Here is a 24,814-nt window from a genome sequence, read left to right as displayed (position 1 = left end):
GTACGTGCAATGAATTATTTGTGCACCTTCAACATGTTGTTAGCATACCTTTCTTTACTCTAGTATCTACTTTCAGAAGTATGAGTAACTTGCATCTCAACTTTGCTTTTAAATTACTTAGAAATTAATTGTCATAATTCTCCAGAATAAAGTAAACCTGAGTCTTCTCACAAAACACTAGACTAGACTCATTTGTTGATGATCAGTACTTTTCAAAATTTATGTTTTAAGAAAATAAAACTTGAAAAGAAAACTTGTCTTGTGTATGCTTGAGAGAGTGTTTGTATTTAGCAAAATAGCCTGGTATTTGAAATAAGACTTTTCAGTTTTAACAAATACTACAAATTAAAATTCTCTTATGTTGTATCATTTACAATACATATCCAATGACAAGTAAAACAATATGAGACAATATGAGCATTATATGTGATATATAAAAGAAGTTTCTCACCAAAAGCCTTTAGTCTTCTTTTCCTGCTTTGGCAGTTTGTAACCATTGAAGGATTATTATTATTATCATGCCTGTAATATCTATCCATTGCTTCAAATTTCCTTTCTGCTTCCCACATTTTTTTTTTAGTAATGCACTGTACCATAATTTCAGTATTAACCACAGTAATGCTTCTTTTCCTCCTGATATTTTATTTTAGCACGATAATTTTCCTTTGTTTTGTTCCTTTTGGTTGGTTTTCAAAATATTAATTTTACATTATCCCCTACTTTTATTTAGTTTAGTTTAGCATGAACATGTTTGACTTGTTTTAATGCATCTACCTTTTATTCACTAAAGTGCAAATCAGGTGTGCTATGACTTCAGAATAATATGTATCTAAAAAATATGGAAGGAAACTGCTTTATGATATTAAGTGTACTTATCTTATGTGAGTTTTCTAAATTGGGTCTCTGCAACCAATCATTATAAAATTATTTCACCAAATTTCTTCTGTTTCTGCCAGGATGCAGTTCCTTTCTTCATGGTATGACCATCTATCTGCATTTTCCTTTCATAAATTCTGTGTGTTTTATGTATTTTGAGTGTTTATAACTAACAGTTTGCAATAACTTACTTTACTTTGTAGAGAACAGGAGGACGTACACCAACAACTACACCCAGACCTACTTTCAAGGTAGGTTGATTCAGTTAATCTTTTAAAGCAAATATATTATTTTAAAATCTAATATTATTGTTAGTTATGATAGATCAGTGAAGAGACCTGATCACCAGTGCAACAAAAAAAAAAAACTTTCAGTAGGGTAATTTATTGGAGGGAATATTAACTCTACATTACAAAAACATTAGCTTTCTTAAAACACATTTTTAATAAATACAGCAACTTTGGATTGAAAAACAAACTAGAGGAGGCTCATTTTAAACCATATCAGACATGCTGGAGCAGAGAAATGTTGATATATATGTATATATATATATATATATATATACTAGCAAGATACCCGTGCTTCACTACGGTATTATAATGAAATTTTTAATTGAATGCTTTACGTTTTATATATAATCTGCCGAAATTCGCAATCTAACTCGTTTTCTGAGAGAATCTGACAAAATTCGTGATCTGACTCGTTTTCTGAGAGATTACGGCAAAGTTCTTCCCATTTTTCAATCTTTCTTTCCGGCAATCGATTTCGTACTTCCCGGGCTAGGTCCAGGTATTCCACCCGGCCAGTTGGGTCCCTAAATCTTTGCCATCTTTTCCTATAAGTATTTTAATACGGATCAAATCCTTGAGGAGACCTGGTGTGGTGTCGTCTTGGGTGCCCTGGAGGTACTGAACCCGCGACCGGACTGCAATCGTAGTCATTACCCAGCCAGGACCCGTTTCCAACGTGATACGCACATTTTGACGACGGTCCAGAACATTATTATTATTATTTTTATTATTATTATTATTATTATTATTATTATTATTATTATTATTATTGATGTTCTGGAACCCATAGCAAGATGCAAGACCGCTACTGGGCGGTAAATTATATCCTCTGCAACTGTCGTTGCTGACAATGTGACCAACACCATCATCGCGCATTGGAAAGAGCGCGAGATTTCTGGCGACACGAATGATATACTTCTGTGCATTATTGACCTTATTATAGAGGTGAACAATTGCACCGTCAATATCATTCATAGCGTTTATTTCAAATGTGTTTAAATTTTTATTTATATGCCGAGAGAATCTACTGTAATCTAACTTTATGTATTCCAAAGGAAAAGATGGTTCTTGTAAATGAACCCAGGAAAGATTAAAAATGATCAGAATAAGTACATTATGAACAGTAAAATCAATTGGTCTCAACTCCTTTTTCACCCCACTGTCGTTGTTTTACCCCCACCCCCCGAAAAAGAAGGCAAGTTTCCTTATGTTTAAAGGAGATTCCAAATACCAATGTTCACGTCTGTTACCTTCAGTTACCCTTACCCTTAAGTGAAATACCCGTTGAAAAAATACTTCTCTCTTTAATAGTAAAGGATCTTCTAAATGCCAATTATCACGACTCTAACATCTTCAGTTTTTGAGATATGTGTCCACATAAAAGGGAATTCAACTCCTTTTCACCCCCGTCCCCCAAAATGATTTTGCCCAAAAATGCTTTTTTCTTCGTTTTTAAAAGAGATCCAAATATCAATTTTTATGTCTGTAACATCTTTAGTGTTTATTAGATGTAAGTATCTTCATACAATTAATTCAATTAATTTTTCAATTTTTCACCCTCCCCCCACCCCTTTCACTGGATTTTCCGAGAATACGTGTTTGTTTAATTTTAAAGCAAATTCCAAATACCAATTTTCATGTCTTCAAAATCTTTTGTTTTTGAGATAATAGTATCCTCATACAAATAATTCAACTAAATTTTCAATTTCTTTTCTCCCTTTAGGTGGATTTCCAAAAACAAAAAAATTGTATTCCTTTATTTTTAAAGGAAATTCCAAATACCGAATTTCACGTCTGTAACATCTTCAGCTTTTGAGATATCAGTATCCTAATTAAAATAATTCAACCCCATTTTCAGTCACTTTTACCCCTCCACCAAGTAGTTTTTCAGAAAACAAAAAATACATGTTTCTTTATTTTCAATAGAGATAAAAAATACTATTTTTCACTTTGGTAACATGTTAAGGTTTTTAGATATACAGTACTGTAGAAATGCTCATTTTAAAATTTCATCCCCCCCTTTTTAGTTCCCCTTAAGTGGAGTTTCCGAAAACAAATCACCTATGTTTCTTTACTTTAATAGGAGATTCCAAATACCAATTCTTATGTCTGTAACATTTTACGTTTCTGAGATATACTGTAGATATAGTCTTTCTAAAAATTCACCCTAATTTGCCACTCCTGTTTAACCCCCAATAATTAGATTTTCCAAAAAAAATTGTTTCTTTATTTCCAAAGGTGATCCCAAATACCAATTATCAGGCCTGTAATATCTTCTGTCTCAGAGATATAAGTATCCTCATTTAAGGCATTCAACCCCTTTTTCACCCCTCCTATTGGGATTTTCCGAAAACAAAAAATATGTGTTCCTTTATTTTTAAAGGGGATTCTAAATACCAATTTTTACATCTGTACACTTTAAAAGTTTTGAGATATATATACACTCATTTTAAATATTCACCCCCATTTTCAAACCCCCCCCCCCCATTAATTTGATTTTCCAAAAACAAAAAATTGTGTTTCTTTATTCTGAAAGGAGATGCCAAATACCAATTTTCAGGTCCGTAATATCTTCAGTTTCTGAGATATAAGTATCCTCATTAAAAACATTCAACCCCTTTTTCACCCATTTTCACCCCTCCTATTGGGATTTTCCGAAAACAAAAAATACTTGTTTTTTTATTTTCAATGAAGATTCTACATACCAATTTTTACATCTGTAAACTTTCAAAGTTTTGAGATATAGATACACTCATTTTAAAAATTCACCCTCCCATTAATAGGATTTTCCTAAAACAAAAAGTACGTGTTTCTTTATTTTTTAAAAGAGATCAAAATTATCAATTTTCAGGTCTGTAATATCTTCATTTTCTGAGATATAAGTACCGGTATCCTGATTAAAGGCATTCAACCCATTTTTCACCCTTTTTCACCCCTCCTATTGGGATTTTCTGAAAACAAAGAAATACGTGTTCTTTATTTTTAAAGAAGATTTTAAATACCAATTTTCACATCTGTAAACTTTTAAAGTTTTGAGATATAGATACACTCATTTTAAATTTTCACCCCCCTTTTCACCCCCTTAGCGACGGAATATCCAAAAATTCTCTCTTAGCGAGCACCTACATCTTAATATGAATATATCCCCAAAATTTCATTTCTTTATGTCTAGTAGTTTTGGCTCGGCGATGATGAATCAGTCAGTCAGTCAGTCAGGACAAGTTATTTTATATATATAGATGTTATGAACTTAAGAACTCCCATTTAATCATATTATGAGTGAGGGGTTCAGATTCAAATATTCTAATTGAAGTTTAAAAATATGCTACATTAGTGTTGACAACCCCGTCCATGGCACTATAGTCCTTGAAGGGCCTTGGCCTACCAAGCAACCGCTGCTCAGCCCGAAGGCCTACAGATTACAAGGTGTCATGTGGTCAGCACGAAAAATCCTCTCGGCCATTATTCTTGGCTTTCTAGACCGGGGCCGCTATCTCATCGTCAGATAGTTCCTCAATTCTAATCACGTAGGCTGAGTGGACCTCGAACTAGCCCTTAGGTCCAGGTAAAAATCCCTGTCCTGGCTGGGATTTGAACCCGGGGCCTCCGGGTAAGAGGCAGGCACGCTACCCCTACACCACTTAGCCGGCTTAGTATTGACAAGATCCTTCAAAGGAAACTTGAATCTATGTATTGTCCCCTTCTTTGAGTATCATTATTGTTGTCATTGATTCATTGTAGAAGATTGAGATATTTGTTCACCAATGCTGTCTATTTCTAGTACCTGTTGACAGCTAGTACTATTGTAAAGTCTAATTTACTAGATGAAACTCCTCAATTACAGTAGAAGTCCGCTATAGCGAGTACAGTATATAACGAGAACCCTGTTATAACATCAGTTTTTGTATGTCCCTTCAAAATTCATATATTAAACTGTGTATTATCCTTCGGTTACAGCAGGAGCCCTATCACTGACACATCCATTATTGCTAGCGATTAAGAGTGCACGATTTTTTCCATTACCAATATATATGCACCCAGTCATTATATTACATGCGTTCGATCATCATCGGTATCGTTTCCTTGCTGTGTCCACTAACAAGCTCTCTCATCGACATTTGTAGGCAATGTCGGAGTCGTTTAGTAATACCCGTCGACTGCTGTTCCATAAAGAAAAATGGAAGTGAAAGAGGAGAAAATGTTTTCGTAATAAATGCATAAATAACATGCCTGATAGCAGTCATTGACTCATTGAAAATAAAGGCTGAAGCAAGTGATTGTTTAATTTTAATGCTAAATACTACAATTAAGTAAGAATGGGATACACCTCAAGATATGGCAGATTGCATCATTGATTTTAGAGGTTAGTTTATATTTTCTCGCATCTGGTTAAATTTTGGAAAGTCTTTTTAGTTACTTTTACTTATTTCCTGTTGCTCCCTCTGGAGCATAGGGTCTTGGCAAAATTTCTCCACACAGTACGGTTCCTGGCCATTCTCTTCACTTCGCTCCAGGTCTTGTCAACCTCTGCGATTTCCTTTTCGATCGTCCTCTTCCAGGTCTTCTTTGGCCGACCTCGCTTTCTGGTGCCTTGAGGGTTCCAGTCCAGCACCATCCTCTCAAGAGCTCCATCCGGCTTCCTTAATGTGTGGCTGATCCAGCGCATTTCCTCTCCTTGATCTGGATGTCAATCAGCTGCTGATTGGTCATGGTCCAAAGATCTTCATTAGAGATTATGTCTGGCCACCTTACATTTGTTATGGGATGCAGACATCTATTTATGAAAATTTGTCGCTGGTTATCGATCTGTTTTGTAACTTTCCATGTTTCACAGCCATCTAGAAGAATCAACTTTACATTGCTGTTGAAGAAGCGAAGCTTAGTCTTCCTGGAGATGTTTCTATTCTTCCACACGGGATAGAGCTGGACAAACGCACCATTTGCCTTCCGTGTACGGCTTCAGACATCTTCCTCTGCTCCCCCATCCATTGTAACTATACTTCCAAGGTAGAGGAAGGATTCAACTCGCTCAATTTCCTTTCCATTTACTGTCAAGCTGGTCATGATATCCGAATTAATCCTCGTCTCTTTGGTCTTGTTTGTGTTGATCATGAGACCTGCACATTCCGCTTCCTTCTGCAACCTACTCAGTTTATCTTCTATGTCCCGGTACCGCTGCGCCATAAGGCAAATGTCGTCTGCGAAGTCAAGATCTTCAAGCCTGTCTCTCATCCCCCATTGAACACCCCTCTTCCGTCCTCCTATTACCTTCTTCATCACACTGTCTAGGACCAGCAGGAACAGAGTGGGAGAAAGAACACACCCCTGTCTCACTCCAGACTTGATTTTTATCTTTTCTGTTAGTTTCCCTTTGTGAAGAACCTGACACTCATACCCCTCGTACATCTCTTTCATGATGTTGATAATCTTTGATGGAATTCTGTATTCCTTGAAGGTCTTCCACATAATTCTTTAATTTACAGAATCAAAGGCTTTCTCAAAGCCCACGAATGTGAAATAGAGGATACTCCACCATTCCACACTCTGTTCTATGATGATTCGAAGTGTATTGATGAGATCCACAAAGCAGCGATGTTGTCGAAATCCTGCCTATTCCTTTCAAAGTCTTCTTTCTACTGAATCCTTTATGCGATTCAGGATGACTCGCGACAGCACTTTGCTTGGGATGGAGAGCAAGGTGATACCCCTCCAGTTGTTCCAGTTGTTGCAGTTTGTTGTGTCCCCTATTTTCAATAACTTGACTATTAGCCCCTTCTTCCAGTCGGTCGGTATTTTTTCCTCTTTCCATATCTTCTCCAGCAGTGGGTGCAACAATTTGATTGTAGTATCAAGGTCTGCTTTCAGTATTTCCGCTGGAATGTTGTCCAGACCTGGTGCCTTCCCATTTTTCATTTGCTCCAATGCTGTCCATAACTCACCGTTGGTTGGAGAGTCAAGGCCGATGCCTGGATCACCTTCTGCTTCTTCCTCACCTTCTTCTCCTTTCTGCTCATTTTCCAGTCCCACATCTCTATTAACCTTCCGTCAGTCGCAACTGTCCTGACAGGCACAGGCTGAAGTCATCGGTCGCTACCGCTCCAATGCGAGGACCTACAATTCTCATCTTCTGACTAGCCTCGTTCCTTGCCATGTTCGTTATCATGTGACAGGCAGTCTGTGTTCGCTCGCTCTATAAGCCGGAAGTGTTCCAACTGTTCTGTAAGTAGTTAAATTATTTGTTTACCCTAAATTTGGTGTAATTTCCCATGTAAGCATGTAAGTAGTGCAATATAAGCCCGGTGCCTCACAGGCACAGTGTGACTACTTACGTCCCAATTTCTCTTTATTTTAGATTTACCATACATTATGGCTAGTAGGAAGGAACATTTTAACTTAGACAGAGCAGAAGATGTGGAGGATGTCCAACGACTGTTGCTGGATGAAGATGGTGATGCATTACATGAGAATTTTGGAGACGAAAGTGACATAAACCGTGATGACCTTCTGGAATCAAGAGACGGTGACTCGGAAACAGAACAAGAAGATGACAATGGTGATGCTGATGAACAAGGAGCATTAGAGGCCAGTGCTAATTATTACGAAGGGGAAGACAGGACAAAATGGTGTACGGTGCCGCCATCCCAATGGGTCCGCGCCAGGAAACACAATCTCGTACAATATCTACCTGGAGTTAGAGGACTAGCAAGGCAAGCTAAATCACCGCTTGACTCCTGGCAATGTTTATTTACGGAGGAAATAATAGACACTATTCTAGCTAACACAAATCTATTAGTGAACTACGTGAAACAAAATTTTACTCGTGAAAGGGATGCTGAGCTTACAGAGCAGATAGGGATAAAAGCATTCTTTGACTTATTGTACTTGGCAGGATCTTAGAGAGGGAATAGGCAGAGCCTTGAAGATCTCTGGGGAACTGATGGAGATGGTATAGAAAAGTTTGCACTGGTAATGAGCCTCAGGGGATTTAAGTTCTTGATTCGTTGTTTAAGATTTGATGATCGCCAAACCCGTGAAGAAAGAAAGTAACATGATCGACTAGCCCCTGTGCGAAATATTTTTACGCGGTTTGTGGAGAACTGCATGAAATCACATATATATGGTGAAAATGTAACTTTAGATGAAAAGTTGGAAGAAAACATTTTTATTTCATGTGTTGTCACCACGTGTAGTATCACATAAATGCTAGTGCTCTCCAATTACTGCCCACTTAAACGACACGAATTTTCTTTTGTGCCGAAATTATTAGTGCTCTTGTAGAGTCCTTACTGAAGAAAATATGACCTGTTTAGCCCTGTTTATGATATTTCCCATGTTTGTTGTTATTGCTGAGACGTATGAACATAGTTTCTGCCAACATAAGATTTTCTCTGCAATTAAAATTGTAAAAATTGCAAAGATACCTAAAATTTTGAAGAAAATAGTTGGTTACAAAATGCGACTTATTTTGGGATCAGAATTTCGGTAAACCATTTTTAACTGGCTCAAACACACCTATATAACATAAGGAGTACTTCACAATTGCCCACGTGAACTTTCCGAAACTTATACGTGGGGGGATTTCTCAGGCTCATTGCGACCTGCCTTGAAACTTTATATATTGCGACCAACGAAAGGTTAAAAACCTCCGCAGAGTGTTCCCTCCATCTATTCAGCTGCTGTTCACACATAGTGAGGATTTCGCCTGTCTTGCTCTTCACAGGCCTAGTTTTATTAAAACCTTTCTTCGAAAGCATCTTTGTGATACCATGAAGCTCCTTTATATCACCCCTTTTTGCCACCTGTTCTGCTTTCTCTGCCTGCTCATCAATCCACTTCCTGTGATCCTTTCGCACACTCCTCTTTACTTCCTTATCTGCTACTGAATACTCGCCTTGTGTTTGAGCCTTCTGCTGTCTAGTTTTGCATATATTTAGCTTGGCCTTTATCTCCTTCCTATAATATCTTGTCCCAGGTCTGATCAGATATCCATTCCTTCCGCAGGTAGTTTTTGTACCCGAGCTGCTTCTCACTGCTCACCGCAATGTGATCAATTTGGTTTTCCGTGACTTGATCAGGAGACACCCACATGATCTTATGACACCGCCTATGCGAGAACACCGTGCCACCTATCACCAAGTCTTGGCTGGCGCAATATTCCGTAAACTTTTCCCCATTTTCATTCTTCTCGCCAAGACCGTGTATACCCATGATATGTTCCAATCCTTCATTTTTTGAGCCAACCTTCGCATTGAAGTCTCCCATAACTATGAGAATATCCTTCTTACTTTTTTTTCATTGTGGCATCTCGCAACATTTGGTAGAATTCTTCCTTTCTTTGCAACTCCGATTGTTCTGTAGGTGCATAGCATTGGATAATGGTCACATTCCTGATCTTGGTCTTGAGTCTAGCAGTCAATAGCCTACTGGAAAACAGCTTCCACTCCATAAGACTTCTCATTGCATTTCTACTGAGCAGCAACCCCACTCCATCCCTGTGCTCTTCGTCCTCGCCACCAGAATATAGAAATGTAATTCCAACTGTTGTCTGTATCTCGCCAAATCCTGGCCACCTCACCTCACTCAATCCCAGAATCCTTCTGTAAGATCCTTATTTTCAACTGGAGATATTGCAGTAAATGTGCTGCATAGTTATCATGAACCCATCAAATTTCAGAATATGGTCATGATGCTGTATAGGCTGTATGTCAAGAAAATAAGGTGAAATTCTTTGTTTCGCAGGGAACTGTGCCCTGCATCCTCAGAAGAAATCTCGACTGTCCACGAGAAAGGATTCCTAAACAATGACTCTTTAAAATTTAGAAATTATAATAGAAGTGGAAATGGTACGTTCATTCACCACCAGATGGCTCCCAGGACGTGCCACAACACTAGCGTTCGAGGCGGAAGCTGACCGAACCATCAGGCTAAGCGGTTCACATAACGTGTGTACGTAACATATGAACTTGACAGATAGACACAAGCCTGGAAAGAGACATCTGGCGCCGAGGAACGTACAAATTTGGAAAAAACCGAGACGAAATAACAATAGTGAAAGGACAGGCAAGGGAACTACCTACGTAAATTCTTAATGGCTGGCAACATGGTATTACTTAATTGATTGAATCTTCAATTCCAAAAGATGAGGCTAAACATCTGACCCCAGGGGATGCAGTGCCACCTAGATTATATGGACTGCCTAAGATCCATAAAAGAGATGTTCCTCTCAGATCTATTGTTAGTGCGATAGGTTCTCCTGCATATGCTCTGGCTAAATACCTAAGCAAATTGCTTCAGCCACACATAGGATGTACTGAATCATACATCAGGAGAGACAGAGTGAGAAGTAAATACATCTAGTAAGAGTCAACGGTGAATTTGAGAGATAAAATAAAGAAAAATATTCTGAGATAGTTTGGACATATTATAAACAGAGATGAAAGTGCCAAAACAAACTATACAATAAGAAATGAAAGGAAAGAGAGGTACAATAAGACCAATGATGGATGGATCCAGTTAAGAATAGTAAGTAATGAGGCCTGAATTGGAATGTGGTGATGGTGTGGAGGGGTGTACAGATACAGTAAAGTGAACAGGAACTGCATTAGACTTGACCCTGCTGTATCTGGGTAAGGGAAATGATGATGATACAATTTCTTTCAAACCGTTATCTTTGATAATGATGATGATGCTTGTTGTTTTAAGGGGCCTAACATCAAAAGTCATCGGCTCCTACCGTTATCTTTGATAGGACTCACCAAATTTATGGCAACTTATTTCAAGTTATCTAGTTCCTATACCACCACTAGACCCAAATACGGTAGAAGTCTGTTACAGCGAGAATTCATAACGGCAAAAAATTTACTAGCTATAGCAGATTGTCGTTATATCCAATTTTTCGTAAAAGTCGAGGAAAACCCCATACACATTAAAATCGGTACGAAACGGCAATCAGTTTATTCAAAACATGGAGTTTTTGCAGACGATATCCACACTACAGCTTACTCGTTTGTTATTTTTCAAAATCCTCTACTACGTGAAAGTGTTTAATTTCATTCTAAAAAAATTACAGTATCACTCCGGGGCCTCTGTGGCAAACATGTCAGTTTCCTTCTTCAAACAGCGGCACCTAACCCAATTTAACCGCACTAAATGAATCATGAAAACATATTCCAAGCACAAGTAGAGGAATGATAACCTTCTCAATATAAATTTACATAATAATAGACTTTCCGAAACCCCACCAACCTGAACCCAATGTTCGGGAAGCCAGGCTCTGCCTGTCGCAAGTCAGGACAAAGGGCGAGTGATAGAGGAGTAACACCTCTTTAAAAAACCTTGGTCCAGCTGACCCGGCTGGTAGTCCCATGTAAGGGTCCCTTGCCAGGGTTACGGCGAAGACCTCAACGGCAGTGAAGGCGGAGAAGAGGGACTTTGGAACGGTGGAATTGGCGGAAGGGGCAACCCTCCTATTCTGGGTAAATAAAATAGGAATTGCTGCCTTGCATTAGAAGTGGGAACGTTATGTGAACCGCTTAGTTTGATGGTTTGGTCAGGGACTCTCGGTATTTTGTCAACAAGCTGTCAACCATAATCCTTCAACCTAATGCACTTTTGGTGAGTTTCGATGTGGAGTCCTTGTTCACTAAAGTGCCGATTGACTCAGTCATGTCTCTCATTGAACACCTGTTCCCTGAGGACATTACTAAGCTATTTTACCACTGCATGACTTCCAGCTATTTCTTGTGGGGTGGGAATTTTTATGAACAGATGGACAGAGTGACTATGGGAAGTCCACTTTCGCCCTAGTGGCTAATTTCTTTATGGAGCATTTTGAGGAGGAGGCAATTGCTTCGGCGCCCGTCAAACCTATGATATGGTGGAGGTATGTTGATGATGCATTTGTGGTCTGGACAGAAGGTCCTGAGAAAATCTATTTCTAAACCACATAAATCAGCAACATCCTTCAATAAAATTCACTATGGAGAAGGAGTCGGACAGATGCCTTCCTTTCTTGGATGTTCTAGTAAGAAAGAAACTGGACGGCTCCTTAGGACATACCGTCTGTTGTAAGCCTACCCACACAAATCACTATCTTCATGCAGATTCTCACCACCATCCAGCACAAAAACAAGGCATTCTCACGACACTCGCCAAGAGGCGAGACAAATTTGTGAGCAATCACATATCCAGGTGGAGATGGGCACGCTCAAAGTCGCATTCAAGGGTAATGGTTACAGCGATTTGCAGATTCATAGAGCCCTGCATCCCAGAGAAATGACCAAGCAAAGCTCACAGAAGGAAGAAGTGAAGGGAACTGCCTACTTGCCTTACATTCACAACATCACAGATCGAATTGCCAAGGTCCTCTGCAAACACAATATAAAAACTGTGTTTCGCACCGCTACTAAAATTGCTCACAGTCTGAGTAAAACCAAGGACAAATTGTCCCCACTTTTACATCCTGGGGTATACGAAATTCCCTGTACTTGCGGTAAGGTATACATTGGCCAAACATGCCGGTCCATTGGTACCCGTATCAAAGAATACGAACGTAATATTCGTCTCAACCAACCAGACAAATCGGCAATAGCTGAGCATGCTCTATTGTCGGGTCATGATGTCATGTTCCAAGATGCTCGAGCTCTTACCCACGCTAAACACTACAGGTCCAGGATTATACGGGAAGCTGTGGAAATACATAGAAATCCTAACAATTTCAACAGGGATACCGGCTATCAATTAAGTGATACCTGGTTGTCAGCCATTAAGAATTTACGTAGGTAGTTCCCTTCCCTGTCCTTTCACTATTGTTATTTCATCTCGTTTTTTTCCAAATTCATATGTTCCTCGGTGCCAGATGTCTCATTCCAGGCTTGTGTCTATATCACACACCTGTCAAGTTCATATGTTACGTACACACGTTATGTGAACCGCTTAGTTTGATGGTTTGGTCAGCTTCCGCCTCGAACACTAGCGTTGTGCCACGTCCTGGGAGCCATCTGGGGGCAAATGAACGTACCATTTCCACTTCTATTATAACGTCTAATTTTTAGAGAGTCATTGTTTAGGAAGCCTCTCTCGTGGACAGTCAAGATTTCTTCTGAAGGCGCAGGGCACAGTTCCCTGCAAAACATAAAGAATTTCACCTTATTTTCTTGACACGGCATAAGCCCAAAAGCTTGTACAGCATCATGTCTATAAGTACGGGCCGTGAAAGCATCAATGGCAACATTCAGAATATGGTGTTCATGTATGTCAGTAGCCACTGTGCTGTAATTGATTATCTTCATGTGGATAGTGAGTTCATCTCTAAATATTGTGGTAACAGCTTCCAGTCTGCCATAGAATGTAAAATTCCAATCTTTTTCCACAATTATTATTGCCTTAGTTGATTGTCTCATTTAAAGATGTTAAGTTATGCTGTCATTTATCATGAGTGTATTGACAAAGTCTCTCTTCTATTTGTGAAAGCTTTTTTTCCTTTTCTTGCTTACAAGCTCTCTGGATCCATTGCCTTCTAGTAACAAGAAAACCCCTTTTGGTCACAGAAGTACTAACATGTTCACAACAAGCAACCAAATTTTCTCTTTCCCTCTACCACAGGTTTAATTTAACACTTGTCATAGATGAACAGTAATTCATACATACTCACAGCCATTTATCAGTAAGTTAATAATTATCAGGGTATAGGTACAGTTCACATAACAGGTAATATAAAACTATGAAGCAACATTTACAACCACATGACCCAGTGAAGGTTCTGGATAGGTTTCCATGCTCAAACTGCTTGATAGACCCACTCTCTTCAGATTACTGTGCTTAATGATACCCTTAAAAATAAAGCCAAAGCCATTTCGATATAGGCCATGAAGGCCCTTGGAGGAGTAAAAGGTAAAGTCTTCCACTATCAGTAACTTCGGCACTAGCTGGGAAGAGTGGTTTGCCCTTTGTCTGGCTGCCATTTCCCCCAGGAGTTAACCTGGTACCTACTTATTTTGAGTGTAGGCTGAGTGAACTCCAGGGTCATTTGCCACTCCAGATGTGCAAGTCTCGTTCTTAAATTTTCCAGCTTTCTGATGGGGAATCGAACCCATGTCCCTCTGAGTGAACCAAGTATGCATTTAACTGTCGTGGCTAAGCAGGGCTCAGAATCCTAAAGAAAAGAATTATCATAAGTAATTCAAACTGCATTGTGAAATGGGATTTTTTAAATTTTCTTGGTAATAGTTTGCTTTTGCATTAATATTGGAAATCCAAAACTGAAATGGTACATTTTCATTATATTGATCATTTCTGCTATTCGTAATCAAATAGTGATAAGTGATAAAAGCTGATAAGTGTCATGCCTGCACAATATGCTAACTGACTGATGCTCATAACAATTAGAATATGAGTTTCAATCAATGTCCATCAGCTGTTACATTTTTTCTTTATTTGAATAACAAATAAGTGCTCTGGCATTAAGATGCATTATTTAAATGAACTGCCTAATCACATTGCATGTATAACTAACGACTAACAAAGAAATAATTATTTCATCATGCTGATGTGATGGTGGAAATATTTTCCCCTGCATTCAGGATACCTCCACCAAGGAGTATCAAGAATATTATTAGAAGGTGACAGTGCTTGGAGTATCAGCAAAATACCAATGAAGATATTGAATATCCATGAAAAGGGCAACTTCCTTCGTATTACTCTACGTTTAGATAGGAGAAATGTATATTCTGTTGTATAATTTACTTTCTATGTTTCTGTTGTTTTGAAATAATTAATTTCTATTTCTTTTAAACATTTGTTTGTTGTAACATATTTTGTGTATCTGTTATTTGTAAGTAATTGTTATTTTACTTATAATAGGTTTAAGTAAATACTTTCAAGTGGGAATGGAACTGAGAAACACTTTCAAAAAAATGTGATATATAAAGATACTAAATAAATGATTACATATTACCCTTTTTCTCACTTCCTGTCCTAATGCTTGTGAGGTAAGACAGTTTGTACATGGTTAATTGATTGTTGTTAATCATTGATTGTTATTAATCATTTGAATGTGTTTTTACTTTAAATGATCTGATTTTCTCAGTCATACTTTTTAAGAACTGAAAATGATAAACACTATTACTCTGCTGATGACTGCTTCTTTTGCTTACATTCTTTTCCCTCATTGTAACTGTAGCTATGCTTTTTGCTTGTGATTTTATAAAATTATAAGTTCAGAGATATGCTTCCTAAAACAATCTAACAAGGGTTATAATTTTTTGAAGGAGCTTTTGTGATGATGCAATTCTTGTTGTCCAGTTAGACTGGCAATATTTTATTAATTGAACAGTGAAAAATAGACAATCAAGTGATGAACAAAATCAAATATAGAGAACTAGGAAGAATGATAGGAACATACGTTATCTTTATATATATTCCTGTATATATTTTATTTTATTAATTGAAGTGATTTAGGATTGAAATCAATGAATGAACCAATGAAACAGTAGTCATAAGGAGAAAATAATTTCCATATACTGTGAATTAGAAGCTGGTTGTCCTCTGTATTTCCATTTTGTAGAGCATGTTAGTGAAACAAAAACCATGTACCTTCCTCCAACTGAATTTTCAATTTTAATATATAACTGTTAGGTTCTTCAGTTTGGCAAAATTAATTTATGAATAAATAACATTTAGAAACTACCTGAAAAAGAAATCATACCATAACAGAATTCATCATCATCATCCTCCTTCTCCTCCTCCTCCTCCTCCTCCTCCTTTCACCTTATACAGCTCCTACTGTGTCGGGGCATTTACGGCATTTTTCCACATTCTTCCATCATTTTGTCTCAGTCCAGGTTTCTTCTTCTTGCTCTCCTCTTTATTGAATCCATCTACCTTGTTGTAGGTACCCTCGCCCTCTTCCCCTCCAACTTCATCTCCATCATCTATTTTTGTATTCTTTCCTCCTCTTATCCTACTTTACATGTCCAAACCATCTTAATTTACTTCTATCAATTCTCTCATTTACATTTTCCATTCTGTCCTCCTTTCTCAAATCTTCGTTTCTCAGTTTGTCTTTCCTTGTCTTTCGTATCGTACTTCTAAGGTTTTTCATTTCGCTGGCTTGAATTCCACTCTACTGGGCAAGTTGGCCATGCAGTTAGGGGCATGCACCCGTGAGCTTGTATCCGGGAGATAGTGGGTTCGAGTCCAACTGTCAGCGGCCCTGAAGATGGTTTTCTGTGGTTTCCCATTTTTACACCAGGCAAATGCAAGGTCTTTAGCTCAATTAAGGTCACAGTCGCTTCCTTCCTACTCCTAGGCCTTTCTTATCCTATCATCGCCATAAGACCTATCTGTGTCGGTGTGACATAAAACAAATTGTAAAAAAAGGAAAAGAGAATTCCACTCTCATACCACTTATCATTGTCCAGGTCTCGGCTGCATAAGTCAATACGGGTGCATTTTGTACACTATCTCTGTACACTTCCTTGGTACTTCCTTATTCCAGACAAGGTTTCTTACACTCTGATAGAATGCATTGCCCTGTTGCATGGTCTTGCTAATCTTCGTGTCCAGCCTTGCATTCTGCATTAATTCACTTCCTAGGTATTTGAAACTGTCAACAATTTCAAGGCTTCGACCACCAATTTTCACAATGCCTTTCTCTTGTCTTTCTCCTCTTGATATCACCATGGTCTTTCTTTTGTCTGCACTGGTTTTTATACCATACTTTTTGATTTTCTTGTTCAGTGCATCAAGTTGTTCTTGTACTTCATTGCTGTTTGTTCCCCAGACCACAATATCATCTGCAAATAGTAATAACTTCCTCTCCCTATTCCTATATGCTTCTTTTGTCTTCTTTACAATTTCATCCATAACCATTAGAAACAAAAGAGGCGACAGCACACTCCTCTTTCTTAGTCCAGTTTCATTTCTAAACAATTCTGTCTTTTCCAAATGGAGTCTGCATGCTGCTGGCACAGTTTTTATACATTGCTTGCACCATTGTTACTGTTTGTGTACCCAGTCTCTTTTTGACCATGGTTTACTACACCTTCTTCTTGGGATCAGATCCTTTCCATATTGCCAATTCTTTTCCATTAATCTCATGCTGAAGATTGTGTCCACTATAGACCTTCCTCCATTTCTGAAGCCATAGTGTTCCTCTTGTAACTTTACTTGTATCTTTCTTCTCATTCTCCTCTCTAATATCCTTTCCAGCATTTTTGCCACTTGTGATAAGTGTGTGATTCCTCTATAGTTATCATGACAACAGAATTGTACCAGATAAAAGTAACATCTTAATTCAAAGTGGAAGGACATGTTTTGTTTTATCAAATCACACTTGAAAATATTTAGAAATGTATGAATTCCGTTTAAATACTTAATGCTTGAAAGTTTGGAACTTACCTTAATGATGTGCTCCAACAGTGCTTCCTCACTCCTTACTAGTCTACCATAGAATTCAAGGTGGTATAATACTCTTATTGGCATGAGTCCAGCCCGAGTCCTTGCATTCTAATGCTAGACTAATAAGGAGTGAGGAAGCACTGTTGAAGCACTTCATTAAGATAAGTTCCAAAATCTGTTGCAATAAGGATTTAAATAGAATTTAATCTTCAATGTTTATACATTCCTAAATATTTTCCAGTGTAATTTGATAGAATCTGATGATGTTCTTTCAAGAACGAAACAGGTCATTCCAACATAAATATTTTTTTTGCCAGGTATAAATCTGTTATCGTATCTTTTCAGGTAGTTTCTAAATTGTATTTATTCATAACTAGTTTTGACAGACTGAAGAACCTAACATTATAAATTGACTGAGTTTTAACTGAAGAGAAATGGCTTCAAATATGACAAATTTTCAAGCTTAATCATTCTTCAGCATATTCCTTTGTACCCATCATAAAAGATCATACCTGTCCCATCTTTTGCCTGCATTCATCTTATAGTATCCTTTATCCTTTTCCCTTCCACTTTGTGTCACTTATCTCAAGGATGGGTATGTCTTTTTCCTTCATGAATTCAATCAGTTCTCTAGTCCTGATTGTCAGTGTCAAGATGGTGACTGTTCCCAATTTAATGGTGTTCACGTGGGTCTGCTCTATTAAGAATATTCTCTCAACTGTCTATATAACATGACTTAAAGTGGAGGCCACAATAATCATCTGTTTTGTGAGCAAGGAGATTCCAAATTTAAACTTCTGTCACTACTTTATATCATTAACAATCTGAAAAATTTGCCAGTTCCAAGCTGATTGGTATGTTTAATGGAAAGTCAATTCCTAATTTTCATGCCAAAAAGAATAAAAGAACCCACAAACAAAAGAACAGCATATACTGATTTTGGTACCGGTACCTGAGTTACAGACCAGTGGTAAGGTAGGTTTGCTGTGTTATGGAGTTCAGTGAGGAGGTAATATGTATGGTTGGGAAGAATAGATACGTGATACAATATTTCTATCTGGCTATTTTCTCTACTTCCATATTGGAAAGCACTACTCATAGAAAACACTATCTCCTAGAGTGTGCTTCTCCTGATAAATTTCTGTATTTTGTTTACTTACATTCCTGTAGTTATTCATTTGATTCAGACATTACAAAGTCATCTTAAATTGATCTTGATGTGCCTCATAGCAGTAAATGCATTTCAAATACCGTATAACATTTGCCAAAAGGGTAAAGTAGATTGTATAATGAGGATACTGTGGTAAAGAGAAACTATACTAAGACAAGCAGATGAAAGTGAGAGTTGATTTGATCAAATTACTTTTAAGATATGCTAGTTTAGTTAACATGTTGAAAAAGAAATGAGCAAATATCTATGATGTAAGTCCAAGTTTGGAATGTGTTGTGTATGATAAGTGAATTATGTAGAAATAAAAAGATCAGCAAAAGAAAGGAGAACTTGAGGAAGTTGCACAGACAGAAGATAGAAAGGGTAACCTGACAAGTTGTGCGATGTAGCGGAAGCATCTGAACCATGGAGGGGCCTATGTCGCAAATTGCGTAGCTCCACATAAAAACAAACATTTATTGAGAATATTTGCTATAAATCAATTTTCCCATTGTAACATCAGGAGAACTTTAGCAGGTAAGTTAAAGCAAATTAAAGGGGGCTTATGATTATATGACCTGTAAATTTTACTATAATGGCCTACACTTATCCATTCCTAGAAAACCATGTTTCAAACCATTGTGATGAGCTGCTATTGTTATTAATTATGCTACAGAACTTATTGGTGTATTGAGTGTTGCTACAAAACTATGGAGTAAGGACAATTTTTAAAATATTAAAATAAAATGTATAAAACAGCAAGGAGAAATACTTTCCAAAATCTGTATTTCATGACAACCAGGAGCCAGGAGTACCGCAGTTCTTAGTGTCTGAAGTCTCTTATGAAATTATTGAAATTGGATTTTTTTGGTGTACTGTACTTTTCTTTTGTGTAGGTTGGAGATGAGCATACTTGAACTTTGAATCATGGATTGATCTCCTTTTTCTACTGCTTCTCCCACCTCTTGGGATTGCGGGTGCAAACTGTATCACACATGTGGATTTGGCCCTGTTTTATGGCCGGATGCCTTTCCTGACACCAACCCTATTTGAAGGGATGTAATCACTATTGTGTGTTTCTGTGGTGGTTGGTAGTGTAGTGTGTTGTCTGAGTACAAAGAGGAAAGTGTCAGAACAAACACAAAGACCCAGTCCCCGTGCCAGAAGAATTAATCAGACACGATCAAAATCCCGGGAATCGAACCTGGGGCCCTCTGTACCAAAAGCGTCAACGCTGACCATTAAGCCAAGGAGTTGAACTGAATCATGGATTGATAACAAAGTATATTCTGGTATTCCATGCTTCTCAGATTGGTTGGTTCATCTCTATGATTCTTATCTTCTAAAGTTCTATAGAGAATTTGATAACTGTGGCTGTAGTAACTGGTACAATTCTGTCTTCCTGAAAACCTACTCTATTGAAAGTTTTCTTCTTGCTACATTATGTTGTGGTTGCACAGGATTTTTGCAATGAAGTTCATGGTGCTTTTGTGCACAAAGAGAAAGTAACTGTCTTTATTTCATTACTCAGTGGTTATATTGTCTTTATCAGTTTTAGATCCTGGGCTAAAGAAAATACTAACTCATTGAAACAATGGTTTGCATTTCTGTAGTTGTATTCTAGTTCATGATCATGGAAAATGGCTGAGCAGTCTAATGAGTGGTCCTGGCAGTAGGATTCACCCCTCCACATTCACAGGACTAACCAACCCACTAAATTTTTTGCTAGTTGTTTTACGTCGCACCGACACAGATAGGTCTTACGGCGACGATGGGACAGGAAAGGGCTAGGAGTGGGAAGGAAGCGGCCGTGGCCTTAATTAAGGTACAGCCCCAGCATTTGCCTGGTGTGAAAATGGGAAACCACGGAAAACCATTTTCAGGGCTGCCGACAGTGGCGTTCGAATCTACTATCTCCCGAATACTGGATACTGGCCGCACTTAAGCGACTGCAGCTATCGAGCTCGGTCAACCCACTAAATGTCAGTAAACCATAAGAGTTAAAATTTCACTGTGGCCGTACATTAATACTGCCATCATTCCACTTCACATACATTAATTGAAGTGTATTTGCATGTTTTTAATGATCCTCAGAGTTATAAGAGTGACGGAGTCCCTCTTCTGTTTGGCAGACCAGGCACTCACATCGGAAATGACTTTGCAAAAACTGACATTCGATTGAACCCTTTAATTTCAGTTGGGAATAGACAAGGAAGAAAGTAGAATTGGTTGAGTCAACGCAAAGGATGTGACAACAGTAAAACATTGTTAATTCAAAGTGTATGGGAATGAAAAAAGTGGTCTTTGAATTATGTAATTTCGAATTAACCATCAATCCCGATCTCCGATATTCTCTCGCTGATCACATAATCATGTAAAAAAATTGATTTAACCCTGTAACAAACTATTGGCCACTGTTTAAAACAAGAAATAAAATAGCTGCATGGTGCAGTATACACAAACCCAATTTTCACTATATGATTGTAAACAGATAAATGCAATAAAAATAATAGATTATGCTTATGTTACAGTATGTATATCACTCGCCTGTGTACAAGTGTCATAACTCAGCTGATGAAAGGGTCGAAAGTGAGCAACAATCCAGGCATAATTTATAATCTTGTGTGTGAAATCAAATCGGAACACCATGAAGACTTCCGTGATTCACACCTTGAACACACTTACAGTAATGTAAAGTGGTTAAAGTTTGTGTTAAGATATTTTTCATGAATCATTTTTATGAAATAATTTTAAAAAATTATGCTTGTAGAAAAAAATTGGTTTCAGTATACATTCAAAGATGTTTGCCAGCAATGTTAGCATCAGCACAGTTCAAATCTGATATTAGGATTACAACTCTTGCGTACTCGCAGAGGCTGACACTATCAATAAAGACAGCTATTATCCTGGAAACAGGGTATTTAACACAAATATGAAAAGACACAAAAAATTCCTAGTACTGCACCAATGTAATGACAAAAAATTCAGTGATCAACATAAAATAAAATGAATAAAACTGGAAAAGTAACATAAAAATGTTTTTGTACTTGTAATCAAGACAAGCAGTATGTGAACTAAATCCATCAGGCCCACTGACTTAAAAATGAAAAGTCACTGATGAGAGGCTGTGTCGCTTTCTTCCAGTACACACTTTGAATTTGGTCTATTGCTTTAATTATTGTACCATCAGCTTCACTAGCTTTGACAACAGAGTAAAGCCCAGATAAAAGGGCAAGAGACTCCTTCTTTGGTAGCCAAGTAAAAATAGCATGTTAGGTGGTTGAAGTCAGTCTGTTCCATTCCTGTTCTTCATTTTCTGCAGCAGTAACTTATGGCATTAGCTGATCCTCAGATTGGTCGGAACCTATGTGTGTTGCCGGCTCTCAGTACTCTGATGTCCGTTCAAACTCATCCATTTCGACATGCTCTTGTAATCCTTGTTCACCCACAATTGGTTGTTTCAGTTACTTCTACTCATCGCCGTGCATCATCATCATACAGTACATTCACATCCTGTGTGTTTCTTGAACTAAGTATACATTAAAAAAGAAACAGTTCCAGATGACTGAAGATGAAATAGCATCCCATGTGACAGCAGTTCCATAAATTCCATTTTCTCATTTCTGTTGATGACATTTTTCTTGAGATTTTTCGCAGAAGGAAGCGCACCAGGTGTTTCATGTATCCCCATTTAAAATCATATGGTACTTCGGTCCAAAAGCTGGAGGTGGCTGGTTGTATTTGCTGGGGGACACAAAAAGTGCACACTGTTTAACCCTTCTAGTACCAGTCACTTATAGGTGGTATATGTGAAGAATACCAGGCTTCCTTTTAAGAAATAGCAATGTTAAAATCAGGATAACTTTCTTACTGCTGAAGATATGCCCCTGAAATGTATATTAATTATAGAAAAGGAGTTGTTTTACATGTCTACTAAGTCACATACTGTGTTACATTAACACTACAACATATTTAAAAAATATATTTTGTGAACATAAAAAGTGAAAAGTCAAAATTGAGAGAAAGAAACTCAATTCAGAATTAGAATTACACACTAATAAATATCACTGTCTGCAGCTACATGCTGGTGGTTTAGTTTTTGAAAAGCTTCAATATCTTAGTCACTATAGTTTTTGATTTATTATAGATATTTTAATTTGTCAGACATTATATTTAGGATGGTCAGGTGGAATGTTGATAGGTACTATTGTCAATAAGGTAGAAGATATTTGGAATTAATTGAAATCTACTGCTGAAAAACATTGTAGTGAATTGTCTTGAATTGGTTGACCAATATGAAAGTGTATTTGGCCTTTTTATAATACCCATTTCAAATAATATTGCCAGAAAGGTTTTTCTCTGACTGTAACATGTCTTCATTGTCGAGCTATTGAATGGGGCAAAAGTTGCTTAAGAGTAGACAGGAACCAATTTTCATACCTGTTTATTTCTTTCACAATTAAATTCCAAGTATATAATGTAAAAAAACAGGTTGAAACTGCACAGGCTCTGCGTCAGTGGGAGAGGCATGTTTAGGACCTGGTGTTTTGTGATAGAGTGGGGAAGGTTTGAACCTAGTGTCACTTTCAACTGAAACTTTACTATACCATGTATTATGCATGAAGGTATCGTCATTACTGCTTATACTGTCTTCATTTGCATCACTCTCCTAACCAGTAAAACTGTGATTATCACTAAGAGAAGTGCTGTGATATTTACTGTACTGTGGAATGTCATTGCTACTCTAACTTCCTGTCTCAAAAATAGCATGACCAACATCATCAGAACATGACCTGATATCTTCATCAGACCCAGTGTATTAATCATTGGCACAGAATCTGTAAATGTTCATGGCTAAATCGTCACCATTCTTGAACACATCCCGCATGGCTGAGGCAATTATAGGCCACTTTCCTACTCATGACCTTGCACAGTGTACAAAAATATTGGTTGCTTTAAAAAGAATCATTTCTTTGTAAATAAAGCAATCAGTGCGATAGATGTGATATATTTAGAAACCATATTTACATATTTTGAATCATATGCCTTTTAATACTGTCAGAAAACCAAAACCTACAATCATATACAAAACTGCTTGCAGAAGAAACTCCATTGCGTTCATGACAGTTTATGCTAGTGTGGCAAGGAACGCTTTGGCACTTTCTGATATTAGGTTGTATTTACGTGCAGCACATTGGTCTAACACAAAAAGGAATGTTTCTGTTTTGACAGGCCATTTTTCTTTTCCAAACGAAAATGCCCAGTATTCAGATAATTTGCCTGTCATCCAGGTATATTTTGATGCCCTATAAATGCACAGAAAATTTTTTTTTTTTTCAACGCCATAGATTTTCAGTTTTCCAATCACAAGTGGAGTTAATTTTTCTCTTCCACCGGAACTGCAGTACAGTAGTACAGTAATCCTATATTTATAAGACTTCCAACTGTGACACTCATATTCTCTGAAATCGAAAGTCCTTCTAGGTTCTTCATTAAAGAATAATGCATTTTTGTCCACAATTCAAAACATCTTTCGCTGCATACATGTTTACGATATGAACTGCATTTCTTGTCATTATTTGGCATCTGCTATATTAGGAGATTCCACTTGCCCACCACACACAGTTTACCACATTATGTTTTGCCACATTATAAATCTTTGAAGCCGTCCATTTGAACCCTGCAATTCTAGCTCTAGCCTCAGTGCCAACTCATTTGCTTTAGTTTTTGAAACTTCACCATCAAGTGAAATGTTATTTTGGACAAGCCTAAACCCCTGCAACAGTTCGTCCTCCACATCCAAATGCTTGACATCTCGAATCCTCATTCGTGTATCTATATTCTGTCCTTGCATAGCTTGTGCATCAAAACACTCCAAAGCAAAGCAAAGTCACCTCTGTACAGGCCATGAAGGCCCTTGGAGGAGTGGAAGGTACAGGGTTCCACCATTGTTAACCTCGGCACGTGATGGGGTAGAGTGGTTAGCTCTATGCCCGGCCGCCTTTGCCCCCAGGAATTAACCTGGTACTCATTTTTGGTGTAGGCTGAGTGAACCTCAGGGCCATATGCACCTCCGGAAGTGGAAATATCGTTTCTTAAA

At 37.7% G+C, this 24,814-nt stretch overlaps 1 protein-coding gene across 10 annotated transcripts in view; it reads left to right on the top strand.

Annotated features, from left to right (window-relative positions):
* The window catches only part of LOC136864525 (CAP-Gly domain-containing linker protein 1), a 958,550-nt gene that overhangs the window by 576,477 nt on the left and 357,259 nt on the right, over positions 1-24,814 (top strand). For 8 of the 10 annotated variants that reach the window (XM_067141621.2, XM_067141618.2, XM_067141616.2 and 5 more), the window contains one exon: positions 1,080-1,127. The exons of the other annotated variants lie outside the window; for them this stretch is intronic. In XM_067141621.2, coding sequence (XP_066997722.2) covers positions 1,080-1,127 — 48 coding nt within the window. The remainder of the gene's footprint in view (positions 1-1,079; positions 1,128-24,814) is intronic. 10 annotated transcript variants of the gene reach the window in all.

This window comes from Anabrus simplex, chromosome 2, assembly GCF_040414725.1.
Source record: "Anabrus simplex isolate iqAnaSimp1 chromosome 2, ASM4041472v1, whole genome shotgun sequence".
NCBI classification, from domain to species: domain Eukaryota; kingdom Metazoa; phylum Arthropoda; class Insecta; order Orthoptera; family Tettigoniidae; genus Anabrus; species Anabrus simplex.
Note: the sequence above shows the minus strand (reverse complement) of the source record. Positions and strands in the feature narration are given on the sequence as shown.